The sequence below is a fragment of the Dendropsophus ebraccatus genome, chromosome 5 (genome assembly GCF_027789765.1).
Source record: "Dendropsophus ebraccatus isolate aDenEbr1 chromosome 5, aDenEbr1.pat, whole genome shotgun sequence".
Lineage (NCBI taxonomy): Eukaryota > Metazoa > Chordata > Amphibia > Anura > Hylidae > Dendropsophus > Dendropsophus ebraccatus.
Genome location: NC_091458.1, coordinates 28,367,319 through 28,391,922, shown reverse-complemented (window position 1 = coordinate 28,391,922; position 24,604 = coordinate 28,367,319). Strand labels below are relative to the sequence as shown.

Genomic DNA, 24,604 nt, shown 5'->3' with positions numbered 1-24,604 from the left:
TATATATATATATATATATATATATATATATATACACCCCAGCATACCAAAATATATATATACATATACAGCCCAGCATACCAAAATATATATATGCTGGGCTGTATCTATCTATCTAATGGTATGCTGGGCTGTGTGATCCGGCTGTATAGAGCTCTAGTGACCTCACATCTGGAATACTGTGTCCAGTAGACGGGCTACAAAAATGGTGTAGGGTGTGAAGAATAAAACCTTCAGGGAAGACTTAAACGTGTACTCCAGCAAATAAAAAAAAAAAAATCAACTGGTGCAAAGAAGTGCCAGAGAGTCATTATTCTATTTAAAAAAATCGCAACTCTTCCGGTACTAATCAACTGCTGTATGTCCTGCAGGAAGTGGCGTATGCTTTCCAGTCTGACACAGTGCTCTTTGCTGCCACCTCTGTTCATGTCAGGAACTGTCCAGAGCAGGAGAGGTTTTCTATTGGGATTGGCTACTGATCTGGACACTTCCTGTCATGGACAGAGGTGGCAGCAGAGAACATTGACATGCATTTCAGCTGGCTGCCTTTGTGGAGGGTTGCTGATATAGCGTGGGTCTGACTATGTGATTCCAGATCCCAGACAAGATGCCAATCACAATGTGAGTTGATAAGTATATAACTACTACCTTACATAAATAAGGACAGAACTAGTTTCTATACATCTAGAGTTTGAGAGAATCAGTTTTTAAAGGATTTTGCCGTAAACCCCCAATCTATGCGGTAGTAGGTGGTGAATTCCTTTTTATAATCAATCCATCCAATTCCGCTCCGGCTCTGTGGGCTGAACTGGAAACCTTTAGCCAGGTCTTGAACTTTAAAGTTAATATCAAAGTCAGAAATGTTTAAAGGATCCAAATTATTTCATTAGACTTCTGATGTATCATAGAGACGTGTCAGAAGTTTAGATCTGTGAGGTCCGGGCACTGACACCTCCTCTAATGCCTATAATGATGGGGGCAGAAGTGCTCGGCTGAATGATGCCTTACTGTAGAAGTGCAGTATACCATGCACAGACTTTCTACAGGCTGTATGTACACTGCACAATGTCCTGATCATTATCACATAACATTACAGGGGTACTCTGGAGAATTTTTATTTTTATTTTTTCAAAAACTGACAAAAATGCTGTTAGAAAGTTATACAGAGTCTTCCAGTATTTATCAGCTGCTGTATATCCTGCAGGGAGAGTTGTATTTTTTCCAGTCTGACACTGCGATATCTTCTGCCACCTCTACTGTCCAGAACAGGAGAGGTTTTCTATGGGGATTTGCTGCTGCTCTGGACAGTTCCTGACATGGACACAGATGGCAGCAGAGAGCACTGTGTCAGACTGGAAAGATTACACCACTTCCTGTGGGACATGCAGCAGCTGATAAGTGCTGGAAGACTTGGGATTTTTAAATAGAAGTAATTGAAAAATCTATATAACTTTCCAACTACAGTTAATTTAAAAACTTTTTTTTCCCTCCGGAGTACCCCTCCAATACCCTGTGCCACATGTAGCATAAACTGACACAAAACTGCATTTTTTTTAAAGGGGTTATCCAGGATTAGAGGAAGCACAACTACTTTATTGCAAAAACAACAACACCCCTGTCCTCAGGTCCATTAACTTCAATGGAACTGAGAGGAAAAAACCCCACCGCCAAACTAAAGGCAGGAGGGATGCTGTTTATGGAAGAAAGTGGCCATGTTTTTCTATGCCTGGATAATCCCCTTTAAGCCAACAAGCACATTTCAGCCCTCCTGAAGATACAGATATGGTTAAAAGCGTCACTGCTACAAGGTGATAAATGCAATTGCATCTCAGGCCCTAAGGTGGAAGGGTCGTGCACAGGAGTATGGACTGGTATGTTACACCATTGAACAAATGACAGGTAGATGTAGAGAAACAAGCAAAGCATCAAAGATTAATGCACTCAGCTGGCAAACATAATAAAGTAACCTTCAAAGACATCACAAATCCTCACACTGCAATGACGTTTGAGGTAGGGATTATACTAAATAGAAAACATAAATTACTTCCCCAGACATGGGAAGAAACACCGCTATTACCTCTAATTCCATATAGATGGAGATTACTAAAAACGTACACAGGAAGAAGAAGAAGAACGGCGCTCACTCTACAAGGACTAAAAATACCTGCAAAAATCTCCAAAACCTAAAATCATCAACACCAAACTGATTGCCGATAACCAATGTTAGCCTAGAATTGGAGGATGGGATTTAAAGGTGTTGTCCAAGATTAAAACAGAAAAAAAAAAAAAAAAAACATGTTCACTTCCTGGAAACATCAATGTCCACAGGTTGATATTACAACTCAGGCCTACTGACTTTAAAGAGACTCTGTCAGCAGGTTTATGATGTCCTATGTAAGAGTAGCATAAACTAGTGACAGAGAAGCTGAACAGAATGATGTATCACTTACATTGCTCTGTGCAGCTGATCCAGAGATATCCTCCTGAATAACATGGACAATAAGTAGTCCTCTCCATTATGTGCATGAGCCCAGTAGTCCTGGATATTCATGAGAAGCAGAAAACACCGCCCACCAGCTGCTGATTGGCCGTTATCTATCCATGCTGTGTATAGGCAGTAAACTCTCATTCAGGCTAGATTCACACACCTGATCTGCTGCAGATTCCTTGCCTGTCATTTTGAATGACAATACATATTGACATCCTGCTTCAAGTATGTAAGTGACAGCCCCCTTAACCCCCCGCTGTCCTGAACATGCTGTACCTGCTTCGGGGGTTCCCGGCACCTGGACGCCCCGCTCAGCCAATCAGTGGCTACGGAACCACCAAAGCAAGCTGGTGCGTCAAGCAGGTACAGTATGTTCCGTCCAGCAGGGGGTTAAGGGGGCTGTCACTTACATACTCGTAGCAGGATGTCAATATGTATTTTCATTCAAAATGACAGGCAAGGGATCCACAGAAGATTTGGCAGCAAATTCGCTGCGTGAAATCCGTATATCACACAAAGAAGTTGATGGCGGAACTACAAATCACATCTGGCGTCTAGGCTAAATAGAAAACAAAAAACAGCAGCAAAAATATCGGAGGTGCCAACTCAAAATGTGCATCAGAATACAATCAGCTATTTTTTAAGAAGGAAATAGAGTTGCACTCACCGGGTAAAATTCTTAGGTCTTTATTTCTTCATTGTAAAAAACAGTATACGGACAAGGTGCAGACACACACGGGTGCAGACTAGTGATGGTGCAAACAGAGTTCGGTTCGGGTTCGTACGAACCCGAACTCTCGGTAATGATTCCCGCTGTCTGCCTGCTCCGTGCAGCGGGCGGATCCAGCGGGAGGACAGCCTGGAAAACTGGGATACAGCCATAGCCATAGGCTGTATCCCAGTTTTCCAGGCGGTCCTCCAGCTGTATCCACCCGCTCCACGGAGCGGGCAGACAGCGGGAATCATACGAACCCGAACCTCGGAGGGTTCGGACCATCCCTAGTGCAGACAACACGAAGGTGCTGGTCACAGGCTGTTTCACGCCCCTTAGGGTGCTTCTACAGAGCGTAGGAGCTCCACGGTCCATAGAAGCGCTGTAAGGGGCGTGAAACAGCCTGTGACCAGCACTTTTGTGGCATCTGCACCCTTGTGTCTGCACCTTTTCCGTATACTGTTTTTTACAATAAAGGAATAAAAACTAAGAATTTTACCCGGTGAGTGCATTTTCTTCTTCAAAAATAGATGATCGCAGCGGGAAATCCGCTGAGGATCTGGTGTGTGTGAATCTAGCCTCAGCAGCTGGAGGGCGGGGTGCAGCAAACATCATATTCTCCTGCATATTAGGCTGAACAGAATGATGTCAGTAATACACCGATCTGTTCAGCAATTCTATCACTAGTTTATACTGCCCTTATTTAAGGCATTATAATCTTAGTGACCGATTACAATTAAAGGGGTTATAACAGTATACATCAATATACCTTGCTGAATGGTGGATGGACACTCATATCCTGCATGCTCAGTTTTATCCCTCTTCCTATAATTCCCCAAAACATAACTACAGTTCCTTCCAATGTGAGCTTTATATATATATATATATATATATATATATAGAGAGAGAGAGAGAGAGAGAGAGACAGACAGAGACACAGATATCTGACTGCTGGGGGGCGCACTACTAGCATTTCAACCCATCATGAATATGGGGGTCTGCCATGTCTTCTAACCTAACTGCCCCTCCATGAGACTGAATGGGACTAATGGGTATAACTAGGTACTGTATATGCCTGTTCACATCTGGTTTAGAGCCTGTGTCACGGCTTTATTCACATTTTTGTACCTATGAAGGTAAATGCACACTAGACGGAAATAATCTGCACCAAACCGGTATCAATTTGTGAGCAGATTTTTAACTTCCCTATCGACAAATCAACACTGCATAGTCAGTCAATTTCAGCCTGAAAGATTTCCACTAAACGTAGTGTCATCTGCTGCCATTTTTACCTAATGACTGTAGACCCCAGGCTGTTCTGTGGCAGCCATTTAGTGACAATGACATCATCAAGAGGGAGGCGCTTCTAAGCCCTGTTAGGCCAGCCTCCCTTTGTCAGATGACTCAGGTTGCTCTGCTCTGATTGGCTGAACAAGCTGTAAGCCATCTAACAGTTTTACAAAGTCAGTTAGACATCACAGGAGACAAAGTGCATCATGGGAAAGCCCAAACCAGGAAGTGAAGAAAAAATGAAGACACCAACTGGAGCTTCAGTTTTTTTTTTTCTTTTTTTATTTTATCAGCGCCGGAGTTGTCCTTTAATTTTCAAAACCGATGTTTAGGATTGTACCCCAAACCTGCCATAACACCCACTGAAGTACATCACTTAGACTCCTATAGAGTTACTAAAGGGGGTCAATGTGACGACAGGTTCCCTTTAAATTTACTATACTGCAAGGTAAAGTGATGATCGGCGTGCTGCTGCAGCCCCGGTGGATCTACATGCTATTATAGAGTCTAGGAGCAGGCACTGTAAATTCTGGCGGGTTCCCACTCTTCGCCCTGCGTGTCAGCCATGGTCTGCAGGATAAATGAGGTTGGCTCACAATGTTAAGGTGCTAAGTAATTTATTGTCATGTGGACTCGGGATAAATTAACATGATTGCAGCTCAGAGCTTAATAGAAGGATAAAAAGGAAATAATCTCCCAGGCTTAAATTGAGTTTAAGTTTCATAAAATACACGGGGAGCGTCTCTTACTGCCGTGTGTTACTGAGGAAAGATTATTCTACAAAAAAAAAGGTCTCTTCATTTAGGAGACATTTATAATCTAGGTGTCTTACAATATGTCCGCGTTATTAGGAATTAACGTCTAATTCCGCTGAGGTAGCGGAGTACCCATAGGTTAGAGAATGGAATTAAATCTTTACAATATCTGTAGCTTTTCCTATATAGCCGATAGCCACAGAGGTAGTCACTATTAGGCTGACTGGTGGAACATTACTCTATTCACGTGGCATGCCAACGTCTTAGCTTAACATGGCACAAAAAGTACAACAAGGTGCAAGGACAATTGTCAAAGGCTGGCCTAGCTGCTCCCGTACACCAAGAGATGATGCATACACTACTGTATGCATTGCTGCTCACTTAAAGGGGAACTATCAGCAGCTTAGACAAATCTAACCTGCTGATAGCTCCCTATTGCACAGGAGACGATGAAGAGGAAGGTATGTCTCTTACCTTCCTCATCGGCGCTGTTACAGTGCAGTTAGTCATTTGCTCCACAGTCCGGTGACACCATTAGGAGGACTGGGGTGGAGCTGTTAGGAGCACTGCCCGCCTCCATAGCGCCAATTCAGTCAGCCCCTTTCTAATGATAATGAATGAAGTGGGCCAGTTGGGGGCGGCCCGCATCCACGCTATGGGGATGAGCAGTGCTCCTAATGGTCTCACCGGACCATGCAGCACACGACTTGCTGCACCGGAACATCGCTGAGGAAGAAGGTAAGAGACATACCATCCTCCTCGGCATTTCCTGTGTATAGGGAGCTATTAGCAGGTTAGATTCGTCTAACCTGCTGATAGTTCCCCTTTATTGTACACAGGCCCGGATGCAGGAGCATCACAACTAAACTCAGAGATGCTAGATGAATTTGATGAGAGCCTTTGGGCCCAGAAAATATAGTAAGTGGCTATGCATGCAGTATAATATGCATCACCCCTCACTATATAGTGTATTATGGCGAAGTGGGAAAGTGAATGCACTGTAGAGAGCAGTACAGTGTATACATCACATCTCACTTGCACTGAGCGTGTAAAGGCTGCAGTACACTGGTGTGCTGTTCTGCTATGTCGTCGAGCCTCCAAATTCATGATGGCAGATACATCTGTAACTCTCCCTATACACATACTTGACAGTGTGTTCTCAGTAGAGGGGAGAAGGCCGCAGCTAGACACCTCTGGTAGTGATTTATCTTCCCAAAATCAGGAGGATTTCAGGTAGTTGTAGTCCATTAGGTTCTCTTTTCTCCCTCAAATCTGCCATCTGGGGAATATCAAAAAGGCTACTATACACATTAGATTGTCAGCTGAACTTCCTAAAATCAGCAGGTTTGACCGAACCTAGTGTGTATGGCCAGGTTGAATCTGTTTTGTGGGGTGCTGGCTGCCCTGCAACCAACTGGTTTCCTATGTGGGTGACAAATCCAAGTACATGAAGCAGAGTTGTACCAAGGTAGTCACCGGAATCACTTCTATACAGTCAGTACACTGCCTCTCCACGCTACACTAGATTTGCTTTAGGTCCCATCTATTAAAACAACAAAAGGCATGATACTATTGTACAATAAAAAGATCTTTGGGTAAATGTACAGGAAGGCAATTGCCTTCAAGTCAAGACTTTTTCCAATGCAGCAAATGATTTCTATTCAAGTTTCATTAAAGTAATAACAAGTTTGATGTCAACAGTGAACAAAGCATTTAAAAGGGAATGGCTTTATGCTGCCTGAACCACAAGTCATTGGGGCGGTCCTTGGTGGCTTCTCCCCACCCCCCTGCCCTGACTGATAGGTCTTTCTCTGTTTAGGTATAGGGTGAGATCTATTAAGCAAAGTCCCCAGGAAGGTAGAAGCTGCCCTGATGACTTGGGGCTCAGGCAGCATGAATATAATGACAGGTTCCCTTTAGGATGGAACATCCCCGGACTCGCTCACCTGAGGTATGTAGTTCCTTCTTTCTTGACACACTGCATGAAACCACGCCAGGTAAAATAACGCTTGTGCTCGAGGCGTCAGCCCACCCTTGGCAATTTGCTCAGGCGTCCATGATTCGTAAGTTCTTAACAGGTTCTTTTTTAATCCAGGAGGTGCCTGAAAAATAACAATTAATATAAGTACAGACTAAGGTTATGTGCACACTTAGTATGAGATCGGACGATCTCAGAAAAGATCATCCCAGTTGGTGCCGCTGAGTTCTTATGCGGGCTCATCCGAGCGCGCCTGCATCAGAACTCCCCACTGCACACTATGGTGCTTGAGACTGGAGCCGCTCGCTCCACAGTGTGCACTGACAGGGTTTTCTACTGACATGTCAGTTTTCTACGGTGCCGCTAGGGATCCCGGCCTGAGTGTATACCATGTGTATACCCTCCGGCTGGGATTCCCTCGGCATGCAGCACAACATAAGTTCCGTACCAATCACGGCCTTTGCAACAACGGCCGTGATAAGTACGGAACTTACGTTGTGTGAACATGGCCAAAAGATGGAAACAAGTCCTTATGTATTTAATATATATAGATATCACGAGTTACATGTCTTGGAGGTGGCAGATTATATCAGGAATTTTATTTTCTTTCCTCACCTTATGGGTCCTGCTAAAAAGAAACCTACAATCTCTATAAATTGGGGGTGCAGTAATATTAATTCCTCATAATCCCATATACTTACAGCGCATTGGAAAAACAGTGTATGGGGTGGGCTAAGGGGATATTAAGATTAGAAAAACATTCTTCCAAACACAGCATGTACAGTAGCTTCACAGTAATGGTTAAATAAACAGTAAGGTTACCTTTAGTTGGTAGATCTGTGGGTGCAATATGTGAAAAAAATCATTTTGTCAACCGTGTAAAGTGTCATAGAGGTGTGGCTGGGCACTTAAGTAGTGAAGAATACCTCCCCCCTCCTCCAGCTATGAATGAAACGCAGAGTTCTTGAAGCCCTGCTAAAATAACATGCAGGCGTCAATCATCCGGAATGGAAAGGGTGCCAGGACAGGATTTCAGCAGGATTCGTAGACGGGGAAAGAGGATGTTGCAAGAAAGCAAGGAGAGGTGATGCAGCCCAGGGCATTTTAGTTCTCAGGCCACACCTCTAAGGCACTTTACATGGCTGGACAACCTTTTTTTTCTCATATTGGATCTAAAAACTAAAAGGTACCATTACTGTATGTACAACTATTGCTATGAAACTGAGTCAGTTTCCATTAACGCATAAAGTATATTATTAGAGCGGCAGAACTTATACACTGCTGGACAATGCTTTCATAATGTCCGGTCATCATCTGTCAGCTGATGGATTAATCGGGTAGAGAATGATTGAGAACACAAAAAAATCAATAATAAATGAGATCACCTAGTGCTGATGAAAACCATGATGAGGTATAATGTGATCTAACATGGGCTGTTTGGGTGATTGTAATTTAGCACTATTAGCCAGAGGTGCTGAAACATATAGCTTAATACAACGATAGATCAGAGAAGAAATGCGGGGGGCACTCACCGTCTGATGAAACCTTCTTTATTTCATTTCAGGTAAGGGGACGCCACACATAGCAAACAGTTACAGTTGTTTCACGCGCATGCGCGCTTCCTCTGAGGGTGCGTGTGCATGTGCGTGAAACAGCTGTAACTGTTTGCTACCTGTGGCATCCCCCCACCTGCTCTCCATTGCTACATTTTAGCCTGTTTGTGAAATGAAATAAAGAAGGTTTCATCAGACTGAGTGCCCCCCGTATTTCTTTGAACAGTTACGGTATACGCGATTGCATATAGGGATGTGAGCACCAGTCATTAACCATTAATTCTCTCCTCACAGGCCAAGCCAATCCCCCGATACCTCCACCTGCTGCATGAAAGGTAGTGCCGGTTGATGTATCTTTTATTACAATGACATATATTTAAAGTCTGGCAATTAGGGCTAGATGAAATATGCACCAAAGAGGACATTGAAGAAGACCAGCGAACAATTAGGCCCCGTCCTCCTGGCTGCATTTACGCCCACACCCATGCATGTTTCTTAGTAAATCTGGTCAGCCCTGCGCCCGGTGCAGGCTCTAGGCAGCGAATCTACACCTGCCTCTAGCAGGTGTAGATTTGCATCATGATTTAAGCTTGTGAGCAGGCGGATAAATCAGGCTTGGGAGGAGGCCATGCCTCCCCACCTTGCCGCATCCCTATCAGGCGAGCAGGGGACGTGGCTGGCGTACACTAGGGAGAAGGGGCATGGCTGGGCATATGCCAGGGGCGCAACATTGATAAATGTAGCCCCCCCCCGAGTGCACTTTATTTATAAAGTTGGTGATATGGAGTTATATTATTGTCCCTTAAAGCGTTTTTTAGGCTAAAATATATGCCAGGTGACAGGAACTGGAGGAGGGAAAAAAACTAAAGCGGTCATGTGCCACAACAAGCTCACATGACTGCTGAGACCAGTGACTGGCCACAGTGAACTGCGCACCGTGCACGGGGATATCACCAGGATACCTCCGCCAAAGACTGTGGTACAGTGGGGGTGCTGGATCAGCAGCAATCAGATGGGTAAATGTGACTATGTTCACTTGTTTTTAGGGCGATAGAGGTCATCATCCATTACTAAGCTAGGGCTTGCCTTGGTGTTAACATATAAAACAGATCGTCCTAACCAATAATTATTACCACAGTACCTACTAAAGCCAGTATTGAGCTTGATCAGGCCCAGAGGAGCCAAAAATAAGGTTCTGAGCCCTAGGTGGTTACAGGCTAGTATTATTAGGCTGGAAATGGCCCTTTTTAATTAGGTCCTACCAGGCTGCTGCTTGCTTTATACCTGGCTGGTTGTGGAAATGTTTTTGCAATGGAACACTGCATGGGGCCGTGTACTGTGACCAGCCACTACATCTGTGGGAGATGGCTGGAAATAAGAAACAGAGATATATATGTGTAAGAGAGTCAGAGATATGAGTACTGTTTGGACAATATACATTTTAATGAGTGCCCACATTATCTATCTATTCATCACAATAAATACAGATAGATAGATAGATAGATAGATAGATAGATAGATAGATAGATAGACAGAGAGGGAGGGAGAAACCAGATATAATTTTACCACTACCAGGGCTGTCTAGTCCTAATCATCTGTGGCATACAGAGAAGTAGGTATGGGAACAAGAATCCTGATGATATATTTTATTTGCCTGCCATCCTAGGTGCGCTCTGAATTGAATACAATTAAAGGCTTTTCTCCCCGGCCATACTAAGTGTCTAAGGTACAAAGCTGCAATTTGTCATAAATACAGTACAATGCCGGAGCAAAAAAAATAAAACAAAACGTAAAGCCCTTCATTTCCCAGAAATTAATGCCTGTGTGTTTTGTGCCCTGAATAGATGGCGTTATGTAAGAGACACATTTATAAACACTTATCAGCTGGAGGAGATGGAAGCAGCTGTTTAACACACATCCTCTGCTCTCTGCCTGATTTTCTAGTGCTTGTGTCTTTATTGATGAGATCTCAGATGCAAGCGGCTATTGAAGACTCGCCACTTGTCATATTGGATAGCAGTTTCCAGGCGGCGGTGCTGCCACTGAGAGCTTCTTTGGGCAAATTATATAAGGGTATAAGACACCAAACCTATGAAAACGGGAAGGGCCAACCAGACTGCTGTGAACTATGACACCTGGTACACTGTGCAGCTTTTCTTGCTTCATAGTTGTTATACAGAAATAAGATGCAAAACTGCATAGTTTTTAATGGAAGACGACACTATGGAAGGTTCTGACCTCAGATATGGCTGTAGGAGTCTGTAGGGTAGAGTATAACCGATCTGCTAAGATGACACATACAGTAGCTCACTGGCTGCCATTTTTGTTGGTAAGAGTATTGCTGAGTTATTATTAACAATAGACATCAACCACCAAAAAAAGCGGGAAGCTGTGCAGGTTGTACCACAGGAACAAGGTAATGTATAAACCTAATTTATTTTTCACATACAACGCCTTTCAAGGTCAAATCCTTAGGTATGATCATTAGAAATACAAACAGTGGTTATATACATTTGCAATGGAGATAATCCTTGTTTGTATTTCTAATGAGCATACCTGAAGGGGTCTGATCGACTTTGATGAGCCAGTTTATTAAGCAGCCTTAGCCATTGTGCTAAATCGGGAACATTCGTAAAGAGAATATTTGGAGTGCAGGAAAGGTCCTATGATTACTGTTCTCTGGTGCTCCTTTTCTCCTCTTTGCCTGTCTTTGCTGATAAATTCTATAGAAGAGAAGGGAGCGGGAGCATGTCGCCAGCAATGCGGACACTGCCAAACCACGCTCGCGCACAGAGTAAAATAGCTACCTTATGTCACCACAATCGGTAATGATGGGCAGCTATTGATCATTGCCTCTCCTCTGCAGAAGTATCAGCACAGATTGGTAAAGGAAGGAAGTGAAGCCCCAGAGAGCAGAATATGTAGGACCTTTCCTGCTCTCCGATTATCCCCTTTAACTCTGTCTAGTCTAAGTTTGCGCTGTCAAAGAATTAGACTATATTACTAATCTGGGACATTGGACAAATAAGAAAATCTGCCTAATTCTTAGACAATGTCATTTTAGACTAGACAGTGTACAAACAGATTGATCACAATGGCTCAGGGTGTTAGGTAAATCCGGTGAATCTTTAGATTGTGTAATCTAGAGGTGGTAAACTCTATGGAGGCCCTGACATGGTGGATGAATCATGAAAAATGATTATAAATCAGTGCAGAAATGAACAGACATATTAATCTGAGATAGATAGATAAAGATAAATAGATTGAGAAGGAAGTCTATCTTGCAACATAAACTCAAGTGCAGTACAGCCATGGGCCAACAAAGAGATAGCAGCAGCAGTGGGTGAGCAAGGGCAGTAAGTATATATATATATATATATATATATATATATATATATATTTATTTATTTATTTTAATTCCCCTTTAACCAGAAAAAAACTTTTTGCCATAAACTTGTATTTCTGTGCACAAAATCACTACTTACTATATACTAATCAAATAATACTTGGGATAACAGTTGATACCACTGTGCTGATATTGGTTTATGAGAATTATCATAAAACCTAGAACACTCGTAGAAATAAGATGTGATTACCTCGTAAGTTATCTTCAGACTTGACTGCAGCAATATTGGTGTAAATTTTGGGTGCACTTCTGCTGTAAGCCAGAGACGGAAAGTGGGTTTGGGTTGCAGATTGTTTAATTCCTGTTGAATAATAAAGAAAAGATTCTTAGTCCATGGGCAAGTAACATATATAGGAGAATATGCACTATGCAAACCTACTGTATAACTGTATATTAGAGACCTGCTATGAATGAGATGAGGACATTTCTACTGTAATATCTTATTGCTGTGTATCACTTACATTAAGAAAGTACAAGCTGTGTGCAAATACAAGTACAAGTGGCTTCCAGTACCTAATGAACACAACTGCTCTGCAGAAATCTTTCTAGAAGAGTTAGGGCCCTATTTCACCAGACGATTATGGTTCAGATTATCGTTAAATCGTTCGAATCTAAACGATAATCGTTCGTTTGAATAGCAGTTAACGACCGAACGAGAAATCGTTGATCGTTTAATAAGACCTGGACCTATTTTTAGCGTTGCTCGTTCGCATTGAATAAGAAGTCGTTCGGTCGTTCGCAATAGTGACGAGCGCAATAGCAACAACAAGACGACTGCAAGAACAATCATAAGTAACGATTATCTTTCCATGTAAATGGGGGAACGATTTTAGGTCTTTCGTAATAGCGGTCGTTTGGATCGTTTATCGTTAACGATTATGCGAACGATAATCATCCGGTGGAATAGGGCCCTTTAAAGGGTATTTATTTTTTTTGCTCTGCCCCTCACTACTACTAGAACCAGTAGAGACTGTTCAGGAACCCGAATGCTCGGCATTCATCTCCTGGCGGCTGGAGAAGTTGGATGCCGCCCTAGGGCTGCCAGGAAAACATGGGCACAGCCAATGGCCTATGGCTGTATCAATTTTTTCCTGGCGCCGAGAGTCAAATGCTGAACAATTAGGTTCGGACAACGTTGCCAAAGCTGAACAGCTCAATAAATCCACTCAACACTACCCCGAAGTAAAAATCGTGGCAGCACCAATGCTCAATCAGCACTTCATTCGAGTCTATGAGGCTCCCAACATTCCTGAGTTCAGCGATTGACCTCCACTTTGTCCCACATTTCCGAACATTGGCAAACATGCCCACTCTGGGCCCATTCACTCTGGGCTCCCCATCTATCAGCTAGTTATCCCTTATCCTGTGGACACCAGATAACTTTTACATTTTGTGTAACCTTTCTAAGGGGTAAAAATGTCCATTATAGTGACAGACTCCATCACTCACAAGTGATGACTCCATTGTGTGTTTGCCTGTGCATTATAGTTTCAGCATTTGTCGCTTTATTATAAGTTTTAAAGGATGCATAAAATGAGTACAGTGGGTAGCAATGATTTATGACGTTGTGCTGAACTCTCAGCACTATGTGCACTGTCTGGAATATCTAAGCACCCGATGCTGTGGTGTGCTGTGTTTGCTGCATATTATAATATCACACAGTGTACTTTCATGAATGAATGTGAAAAATAAGCCAGGAAAATAAAGTAGAATTATCATTTGGAAACTATTTTTGTTGGACTTGCCTTTTCCAGGACTGGCAGCCAAGAAATGACAAGATGCAGATTCTTCAGACAAAGCCACTCTCCTTCCCGGGCACATTCCCTCAGTGTCTGTATGGCCAGATCAGCTTGGCCTTGACCCATAGCCACCTATAAAAAAAAAATATATATATATTTTTAGAGAACTTTATATGGCAGTATCTATATAGGACTTATGTGTGAATTTACACTTTTAGAACATAACTTGCAAACAAAAGAAAGATGTTAGACAAGGGGAAATCGGCTGAAAGATCCATCCACAGGAATGTGACATTGCTGGATCTCATTTACTATGAGGACAGTCAGCACAATCCCAAGATGTTACTGTGAACAGCCCTGGACTGGTTGCCAGTAAAGTATGAGGCCAAAAGCACGGGGTAAGTAAGTACAGTGACACTATAACTGGTATTATGGGGCACTGTAGTCATTTATGGCTGTGAGGGCTAGGATTGGATTATGTGACAGCTATGGCTTGTATTAATACTATGGCTGTGGCCATGGTTACAGTCATAGGTTATAGCATGTCACAGGACTAACACAAATAACACAAATGTAACACAAATGTATGTGTCCTCACCTCACGGTAGCATTCTCTGCCAACTTCAGCACCGGCAAGTTCCTGTAGTTCCTGGGATGGGTCGGCTCCAGGAGATATAATTATTAGAATGGGTTCAATAGCAAGAGTGTCCTTACTGAGACGCTTCAGGTTAAGGGGAGCAGGAGATAGTTCTTTGAGACCTGTATTAAAATTAGAAGTTATAATTCATATATTGGATCCAACATAATTAACAACTGTAATATTTATTAGTAAAGCCCTCCTCTACAGCTATAGGCTGCAGCTGCACCTCACTGGCTCCCTCCTCCACAGCTATAGGCTGCAGCTGCACCTCAGTGGCTCCGTCCTCTACAGCTATAGGCTGCAGCTGCACCTCACTGGCTCTGTCCTCTACAGCTATAGGCTGCAGCTGCACCTCACTGGCTCCCTCCTCCACAGCTATAGGCTGCAGCTGCACCTCACTGGCTCCGTCCTCTACAGCTATAGGCTGCAGCTGCACCTCACTGGCTCCCTCCTCCACAGCTATAGGCTGCAGCTGCACCTCACTGGCTCCCTCCTCTACAGCTATAGGCTGCAGCTGCACCTCACTGGCTCCCTCCTCTACAGCTATAGGCTGCAGCTGCACCTCACTGGCTCCCTCCTATACAGCTATAGGCTGCAGCTGCACCTCACTGGCTCCGTCGTCTACAGCTATAGGCTGCAGCTGCACCTCACTGGCTCCCTCCTATACAGCTGTAGGCTGGGTTCACACTACGTATATTTCAGTCAGTATTGGGGTCCTCATATTGCAACCAAAACCAGGAGTGGATTAAAAACACAGAAAGGATCTGTTCACACAATGTTGAAATTGAGTGGATGGCCGCCATATAACAGTAAATAACGGCCATTATTTCAATATAACAGCCGTTGTTTTAAAATAACAGCAAATATTTGCCATTAAATGGCGGCCATCCACCCAATTACAACATTATGTGAACAGATCCTTTCTGTGTTTTTAATCCACTCCTGGTTTTGGTTGCAATATGAGGACCACAATACTGACTGAAATATACGTAGTGTGAACCCAGTCATAGGCTGCAGCTGTATCTCTTAGACTCCCTGTCCTACAGCTATATACTGAATCAGACTCTCAGACTTCCTGCCCTACAGCTATAGACTGAATCAGACTCTCACAGACTTCCTGCCCTACAGCTGAAGCTGCATCTCAAAAACTTCCTGTTCTACAGCTATAGGCTGCAGCTGCACCTCACTGGCTCCCTCCTCAACAGCTATAGGCTGCAGCTGCACCTCACTGGCTCCATCCTCTACAGCTATAGGCTGCAGCTGTATCTCTCAGACTCCCTGTCCTACAGCTATATACTGAATCTGACTCTCACAGACTTCCTGCCCTACAGCTTTATACTGAATCTGACTCTCATAGACTTCCTGCCCTACAGCTATAGACTGAAGCTGCATCTCAACAACTTCCTGTTCTACAGCTATAGGCTGCAGCTGCACCTGACTGGCTCCTTCCTTAACAGCTATAGGCTGCAGCTGCACCTTACTGGCTCCCTCCTCTACAGCTATAGACTGAAGCTGCATCTTATAGACTTCCTGTTATACAGCTATAGACAGAAGCTGCATTTTACAGACTTCCTCCTTTATAGCTATAGACAGAAGCTGCATCTTGCATACTTCCTGCTGTATAGCTATAAACTGAAGCTGCATCTCAAAGACATCCTGCTCTACAGCTATAAACAGAAGCTGCCTCTCACAGACTTCCTCCTCTACAGCTATGGGCTAAAGCTGCATCTCACAGACTCTCTAATCTACAGCTATAAACTGAAGCTGCATCTCACATACTTACTCCTCTACAGCTATAAACTGAAACTGTATCATTTAGACTTCCTGCTCTACAGCTATAGACTGAAACTGCATCTCAGATTCCCTAATCTACAGCTATAGGCTAAAGCTGCATCTCATAGACTCTCTAATCAACAGCTCTAAAATGAAGCTGCATCTCACATACTTACTTCTCTACAGCTATAAACTGAAGCTGCATCTCGGACTCCCTAATCTACAGCTATAGACTGAAGTTGCATCTCACAGACTCCCCTAGACCATCAACATTTGCAGAAATTATTAGCTGAATGAGGCCTAAGACTACGTCTGTACAGTGTTACCCCATTTTCTTGTCCAAACAGGGGAGAAGGCAGCTAAATGCAGCTGTCGTTTCACTTTAATATCGAAGACAAAATTGTAATTTCGGTCCTTACTACAGGATTGTTAGAGTCCGTTCTTCCCGAACATAAAATTCTATAACTTCCCTATTACTGTCACTGCATAAAGTCTCCATCCAAGTGGCAATGACCTAAAGGAACTGTGGTTAACTGGAAACTTTCCCTCACTGGTAATGAAGTCCAGACATTGATCTAATAAATCATAATGAAATTCTTTAGTGCATTACAAAGTGAAATCAGCTTTGGAGAGAACAGAACCTCATTACATAAAATGTTTAAAAACAGAATATTAACTCGATTTGGCCTGAAAAGACTCAATCACTTCTAATTGATTCCATAAACTAAAATATTGGACACTTTTCCTTCAACTTCAAAGCGAATATTTAATTTATCAGAAAGAAAGAAGCCGACTTCCGACAAGGACATTACTAACACACCTTATCCCCTTAAGCGCGTGGATCGTTGTGGCTTTCAGAATAAGGCATCCTGCCTTCTGAGTCATACTTTTTTTTTTTTTTTTTATCTCAATGGAGCCTTTTTGGAGCCTTTTTTTTAAAATTATTTATAGACGGATTGGGTACAAAAGGTCGGGTGTAGCCCACAGAGCCACAGCACATAAAATACCTACATATTACAACAAAGGGAATGTGAAGACATCAGCTAAATGACAAAAAGTGAGCACTCCATTGGATTTTGGGATAGAGCAAAAAGAGAAATTAGGACTAGATGGGAAAGAGACTGAACAGGAAGGAGAAAGAAAAAAAAGGGGGGGTGGGTATAGGAAGTGGCCTAAGGTACATAAGGTGCATCATAGGTACTTGGTGTCATAGGAGTCTTGAAGGGAGGCTATATGGTCTTCCATGTGTTTAAAGGTCATTGAGATCAGTAACCAGATTCATACTTTGTACTTCATTTCAGAAGGGTGTCCACATAGGAAAGGACCAGAACACATGAAGAAACTGCATCTTTGGCAAAAAGGATGGTCTGAGTAAACAAGGAGGGCAGTTTGGAGTCTGCATCTTGTGGTGGGAACTAATCCAGTATGTGAGAACCAGTGTAAATACACAGAGCCTCTGTTCCTTGGTAAAAGGGATATTTAAGTCAACTTAAATTTACAGAGAAACAGAGGATGAGGTTGGCCCAGAGGGCTACTGGGTGAGAAAGTAGGAGAGACAAAAGTGTATGCCTATGTGGGAAAGCTGCTAGGCGGGTGGGGGGGGGGGGGGGGGGGGGGGGGGGGCAGGGGGTGACCCAGGACCGGAGTGGCTAAAGAGTTAGGAAAATGGGCCAGCACAAGAGGAGAAATGCAGCAGATGGATTCACAACCCAAGATAGGTCCGTGTTTTGTTAGTTTTTCGTAAATGACATGTTAGCTTTATTCTGCAGGTCAGTACTGTTTAAGAAGATTCAAAATGTAGTTTTGATACTCTTAAGAATAGTTATTTCTTTATTTTTTACACCTTCACAGCTACTTTAGGCAGACAACATTTTTGGAGAAGTATTTTTACTTTTTTTTTTTCTTAACGCCATTCACTGTGTGCATTATATAACAATTTCCTCATATGGTTATTATGGACAAAGCGAGAAGAATTAAGTGTACTTTTTTCCCTTTATATTTTTTATACCATGTTGTGCTATATAAAAATATATATATTTTGTATAACTTTATTATTTTCCCCCCCTAATTGCCTGATAACCTAATTGCTGGTATTACAATATACTGGAAGCTAGGTCACCTAAATGATTTTTTTTTCTCCTGTAATCTCCTTCATTTTCTACTACACACACCAAAATTACATAAAGAACATGAAACACTTCCAACAAAACTTACCCAAAGTCCGACATGCAAACATGGCCATAGCGCTCTGAAGCCTGTCTGGTCTAACAGCTTGTACCACAAGGACCTAGGCAAAGAAGAGAAAACTTTACTGTAACATCTTCATTTCTTAAAATTGGTAAATTAATAGACTACAACTATTGTTTTTATGTTAAAGAGAACCTGTAATCAAAAATGTAAAAACAAACTTTGATCAGTGGGGGTCTCACTGATCGGTGATGGTCCCAGGGGAATGAGCAGGAAGCAGCACTTTGCACTTTCCCACTGCCAATCAACCTCGTCCAGGCAGCCGACCAGGGGTTTTCTGAGTATAATTATTATTATTATTATTTATTTATAACAGATTGATGGTGTGAATGGGGCCAGTGAATGGGGCCAGAAGCATTTATCTGGCTGTGCCTGGACAGGAGCTGAGCTGGAGTTACAGATCACCACTGCTACATAGTTGTTGGAGACAAACGGCTTCCACACATGTAGTTCAGGCACAGAGCAGCTGATCGACAGGAGTGCAGGGTGTCAGCACCCCACCAAACCTTCAATAACCTTGACTGAGGATAGACCATCAATCATGTTGACCCGGAAAACCCCTTTAACCCCTTCATGCTGCAGTTAGTTTGGGCCTGAAAGGGGTTATCCAGTGTAAAGGCCCTATTACACCAAGTGATTATCGGCCGTAATAGTCCATAATAGCTAGCTAATCGCTTGGTGTAATAGCTAGTGTTCAAAGGCAACAATCAGCTAACATGCATGATGTCGGCTGATCCTTGTCTTTCAACATAAAAACTTCAACGATAATGATGGTCTGCAGGTTGTCGCTCCCTGAATTAGCTGACCCGCTATCTCCTATGGACTTCCCGGATCTAAAGATCGTCCAGGGAGCCCCTCCCGGAGTTCCCCAGCCCCCCCCCCCCCATTTTCTTGCACTTACCTGCTCGCTGTCTGCATGTGTAATAGCACCGGAAGCAAGAAGGGAACGAGGAGTGATCTAAAAGGTCGGTGCTTGCTTGCTCCTCCTGGTTGGCCTTTAGAATAACATGGGCACTTTCTTTCAGCACCACTCTTGTCTCCAGTTCAGGTGCGGTTTGCCATTAAGCTCTATTTACTTCAAAGGAACTGAGTTGCAAAACCTGCTAGCAAACTGGAGACAAGAGTGGTGCTGTCTCTGGAAGAAAGTGGCCATGTTTTTCTAACACTGGATAATCCCTTTAATGACCAAGCTCATTCTTCAAAATCTGACTTGTCTGACCTGTATGTGGTTATAGCTATGCGGTGATGCTATAACAGATCCTACAGTTTTTTTCATGGCATATTGTACTTTATGTTAGTGGCAAAATGTGTCCACTATCTTGTGTGTTTTCTTATGTGTGTTTTCTCATGAACAATTGCAAAAATTAGCATTTCTTTTAAGTTAAACTTAAGCTATTCAGCATTCAGTAAAAATAACATACCGTATTTTTCGCTTTATAAGACGCACTTTTTTTCCTCCCAAAGTGGGAGGAAAAGCTAAGTGCGTCCTATGAAGTGAAGACAGCTCCCAAGCAGTGCCAAGCACCGCAAGGAAGCCGTCCTGCCCGCCCCCTGTATTGTCGCTCACTATGCATATGAAAAGTGAGCGGCCCTGAGCGATCACCTCCGCCCGCCCAGCCCGCCCCCTCCATCGCCGCTCAGCTGAGCCGATCAGAAGCCCGGGAAAGTGCAATGAGCAGCACTTTCCTGGGCTCCTGATCGGCTAAGCGGCGATGGAGGGGGCCGGCTGGGCGGGCGGAAGAGGTAGCTGTCCTACTCACCTGTCCGCCGGCCCCAGCAGCTCCTCTCCCGACACTCCGGTCTCCCGTCATCCTCCGAGCACAGGCAGTGGGGTACAGAGACGCTGCCTGTGTCCAGGAAGTGTTCTGCAGTGGCAGTCTCTCTGTCCCCGCTGCCTGTGCCGGAGGATGATGGGAGACCGGAGTGTCGGGAGAGGAGCTGCTGGGGCCGGCGGACAGGTGAATAGCCTGTTTGTTGTTTTTCTGGTCGCAGGGGGAATGGCTACTATGTGGGGCACTGTATGGGGGCATTGGCTACTATATGGGGGCACTGGCTACTATATGGGGGCACTGTATGGGGGCATTGGCTACTATATGGGGGCACTGTATGGGGGCATTGGCTATTATGGGGGGCATTGGCTTCTATATGGGGGCACTGGCTACTATATGGGGGCACTGTATGGGGGCATTGGCTACTATATGGGGGCACTGTATGGGAGCATTGGCTACTATATGGGGGCACTGTATGGGGGCATTGGCTACTATATGGGGGCACTGTATGGGGGCATTGGCTACTATGTGGGGAACTATATGGGGGCATTGGCTACTATGTGGGGCACTATATGGGGGGATTGGCACCAATCACACTGCTGCTATCTCCAAACTGTGACAATGAGTAAAATATTTTTTTTTCTATTTTTCCCCCCTAAAATCAGGTGTGCGTCTTATCAAAAGGCGCGTCCTATAAAGCGAAAAATAGGGTAATTGTATTCTCTGGGTCACTAAGGTTATAGCCATTTTACATTTGTATAGTTTTCTCCTATTACCACTTTGGCACGATAGAAACAAAAATTTTCAATAGTGTTCATATCTTATGTGTGACTGAGCTGGATTTGGGCTCATTATTTGTGGGAGAATGTATTGTTTTTATGGATACCAAGTTGTACACATATATGACTTTGTGATCTCTGTTATGATGCGGATTGAAAAAATACATGGCTACACCAAACATGTATAGTTTTTTGTATGTTTTTAAAGTTTTATGTAACAGTTTATTTTGTGTGGGAAATATAATGTAATTTTATTATTTAGGGGTGGGGGGCAGGGGGGAATTATTTTACTGCCCTTTTTTTTTACTTTTACACTAGTGTACTTTAAATCACTGTTACAATACACTGTACTACCACTGTAGTGCAGTGTATTGTATATGTCAGCATTATGATGCCTCTGACATGGCTGTGTAGAGGCATACTCAGGGGACCTTCAGAAGACCTCTGGGACAGGTATGGAAAAGATCAGAAGGCCGGACCTGGTTGCTGGACTTCCAATTGGTAAGTATTATGCACATACACCACCAGAACCAATTACATGCTGCTGTCCTGATTTTACAGGAGCATGTAATGGGTTAAACTACAGTACCTGGAACGGAGGGTTTTCCGCTCCAGGTAGTTGACATACTGACAGCTGATCTCTTACAATGTCAGCTCAGAGGCACAGCAAACCCTTATTTTGATTTTGCCGTAAAAAGTCAATGGCAATGAGCAATAAGTAGAGCGGAGTCTTCAGTTATTTATTAATTTTTGTGCAGTAAACCTTATTAGTTAAAAAAAAACTACTGAAAAAATAACTCATGATATAGTACAAGAAAACACCCTGTAGAATTTCCCAGAGAAGAAAGTAAATAAAGAATTGGCTTAGTAATTACAGTGTGTAGATGAAATCTAAAAGATGATGAATGTCCGGCCACCACGAGGACTGCGCTGTGCCAGAGATGATAGGAGAGAGAATAATAGGCTCTTCCTTCCACTCTCATCGTATATTCTCCAAGGTTAATACAAATACAACGCTGGCGTACGGCTATGCTGAATTATTATGGAGAAACGCTTGGGGTCTTATGAAGGAGAGAACTGGGCTAAACTACAAGTGCTTGGTATGAAACCTGGAAGAGGGATGGATCATTGGTTAATTTTTTTAATTTCTTAATTGATACCCTTTCCTTGGCATAGGCCATCAATATCTAATATGAATCATGACATCCCGCCAAACAGTTGTTAGCCAAACTCATGGCTCAGACAGCATCAAAATAAACAACTAGTTCCCCTTAAAGGGACTATGAAAGCAGTTTGGAGCCATCAAAACTTCTGACCGCCTAATACAAGGAGTGGGGAGAGGAGTGCGATGATGCCTACGGTTTGCCCCAGCATCTTACATAACCAAGAAGAGCGTTGTTCAATGTTGTGGTTGCCACCATGGCAGGAGCCCAGGAGACGACCTCTTCGTGTTAGGTGTGCTGAAAGACTCAGCAAAGTCTGACAACTCTAACAGTCTCCTGAAATGATGCTAGAGCTGTCAATCATAGCTTAGGGGAGGAGCCAGGGGATATCTGAATATACGGTGTTTAGGTCTCTTAATATGAACAGCCAGTCTTATGGACACTTGCCCTAGAGGCGGACTTCTCAATCATAAAAGTGATAGGCTTCCATTAATTTGGAGTCATCAGCTAAAAACAGGTGTAAACAGGACCACGATTCCAGGCATATCATTTTTATCTCCATAGTCCTTTTATTTTATTAATATGTGAGTGTGGTGATCAATATCCCCTGTGAGCTCAACAATATGAACAGAGGTCACTCATCCAGCCCCTCTAGCATTCCTGATTCCAAAGGTGATGATTATCTTGTGTCCAGACCTGAGACCAGGAACTAAGTGGGTCATAAACACCAGGGCCCATAAAACTTGTTTACAGAAACAATCCACATCCTGGTCTGTCACAAACCAGAGACCCAGAGAGGTTAGGTAAGGGACACCGGAGGTCACCCATAGAACACCCTTCGGGCATCTGACCCCTCCAGAAATATGGAATTCACACATATTCTAGAGGTAGGCTTTTGCAGAGGTACACAGGACACAGATACAAACCTACAGTATCAAAAGTGAACTTATCGTCCCATGGGAACAGGAAGCATTCGGATAACTTCCACTGTATTGCGCCAATTGTCGCCATGTTTGGTATGTACGCGTGCGGAAGGTGATGACAGAGGGTATAACTAAGACGTTGCAAGGATATACACCTGCAGAAATATTGGAATATGAACATCTTGAGGCAAGTGGTAGAATACCATGGGTGTCATAAACCCAGGGTTGTAAAAGGCCATTACCATATTCCCTGGCCTCCTCTGACATCAGAGAAAGGAGGGTGGGGAGAGGGTCTCTCACAGTCCTTTTAAGACAGATATGGCTGATAGGAAATTGTCATTCTTTGGGGATCCCTTGTTGGATGGACTGGCCTATATTCTGCTTCCCCACGCAACTGGACTAAAACGTTGTGTGACGTATTAAGTTCTGTTTTTTCTCCCTTTTATTTTAAGAACTGTATTTCACTGTGTGTATATATATATATATATATATATATATATATATATATTATATATATATATGTCTGTGTATTTTATCTGGTATTTTTCTTAGATACAGTAATAGAGATGAGTGAACCGGGTTCGGGTTCGAGTCAATCCGAACCCGAACGATCGCCATTTGATTAGCTGGGGCTGCTGAACTTGGATAAAGCTCTAAGGTTGTCTGGAAAACATGGATACAGCCAAAGACTATATCCATGATTTCCACATAGCCTTAGGGCTTTATCCAACTTCAGCAGCCACCGCTAATCAAATGCCGAAAGTTCGGGTTCGGATGGAATCGAGCATGCTCCAGGTTCGCTCATCTCTATTAGATAACCCTTTGTTGTACGCAATGTCTTTTTTTATTATATTAAATTTCACTTTAATAAGAGTTTTCTTGTGTTCTAACGATCCTATGACCCTAGGAAGAGCGTTACCAAGGGTGAGTTGTTAATCTGTTAAGGCTATAGCGTATAGTCTGTTGTAATTGTGTTAGATGGGTTTAAGGTGAGGTGTCACGTCAGCCTTATATGATGTGTGGTGGCAGCGACAAGATTTAAGGAGGTTCTGGTTGGCAGCTGACGGAGGGGGGTCCAGCGTGACTCTGTAGGCTACCATTCAGAACCTAAATCACGGGGATCGTGACAGTGAGGATTAGAGATGAGCACAACTTGAGCATGTTCAAGTCTGATCGTTCGGAATATGGCTGTACCCATGTTTTCTAGGACTCCCTGGGGCTGCATCCAGCTTCTTCAGCCACTGATATTCAAATGCTGAACAATCATACTTGAACATGCTCGAGTTGTGCTCATCTCTAGTGAAGATCAATGTGATGTCCTAGAGACACCATCCATATGGCATTAGTAATGCATCTGGTTTTTGCGGATACCCAAACAAAAAGGCAGGA

At 43.3% G+C, this 24,604-nt stretch overlaps 1 protein-coding gene across 3 annotated transcripts in view; it reads right to left on the bottom strand.

Moving 5' to 3' along the window:
- Positions 1–24,604, bottom strand: part of DYNC2H1 (dynein cytoplasmic 2 heavy chain 1) — a 276,780-nt gene that overhangs the window by 111,044 nt on the left and 141,132 nt on the right. For all 3 annotated transcript variants that reach the window (XM_069969745.1, XM_069969746.1, XM_069969747.1), the window contains 5 exons: positions 18,549–18,621; positions 14,520–14,680; positions 13,928–14,053; positions 12,373–12,483; positions 7,192–7,347 (listed from right to left, as the gene is read on the bottom strand). In XM_069969745.1, the coding sequence (XP_069825846.1) occupies positions 7,192–7,347; positions 12,373–12,483; positions 13,928–14,053; positions 14,520–14,680; positions 18,549–18,621 (627 nt within the window). The remainder of the gene's footprint in view (positions 1–7,191; positions 7,348–12,372; positions 12,484–13,927; positions 14,054–14,519; positions 14,681–18,548; positions 18,622–24,604) is intronic.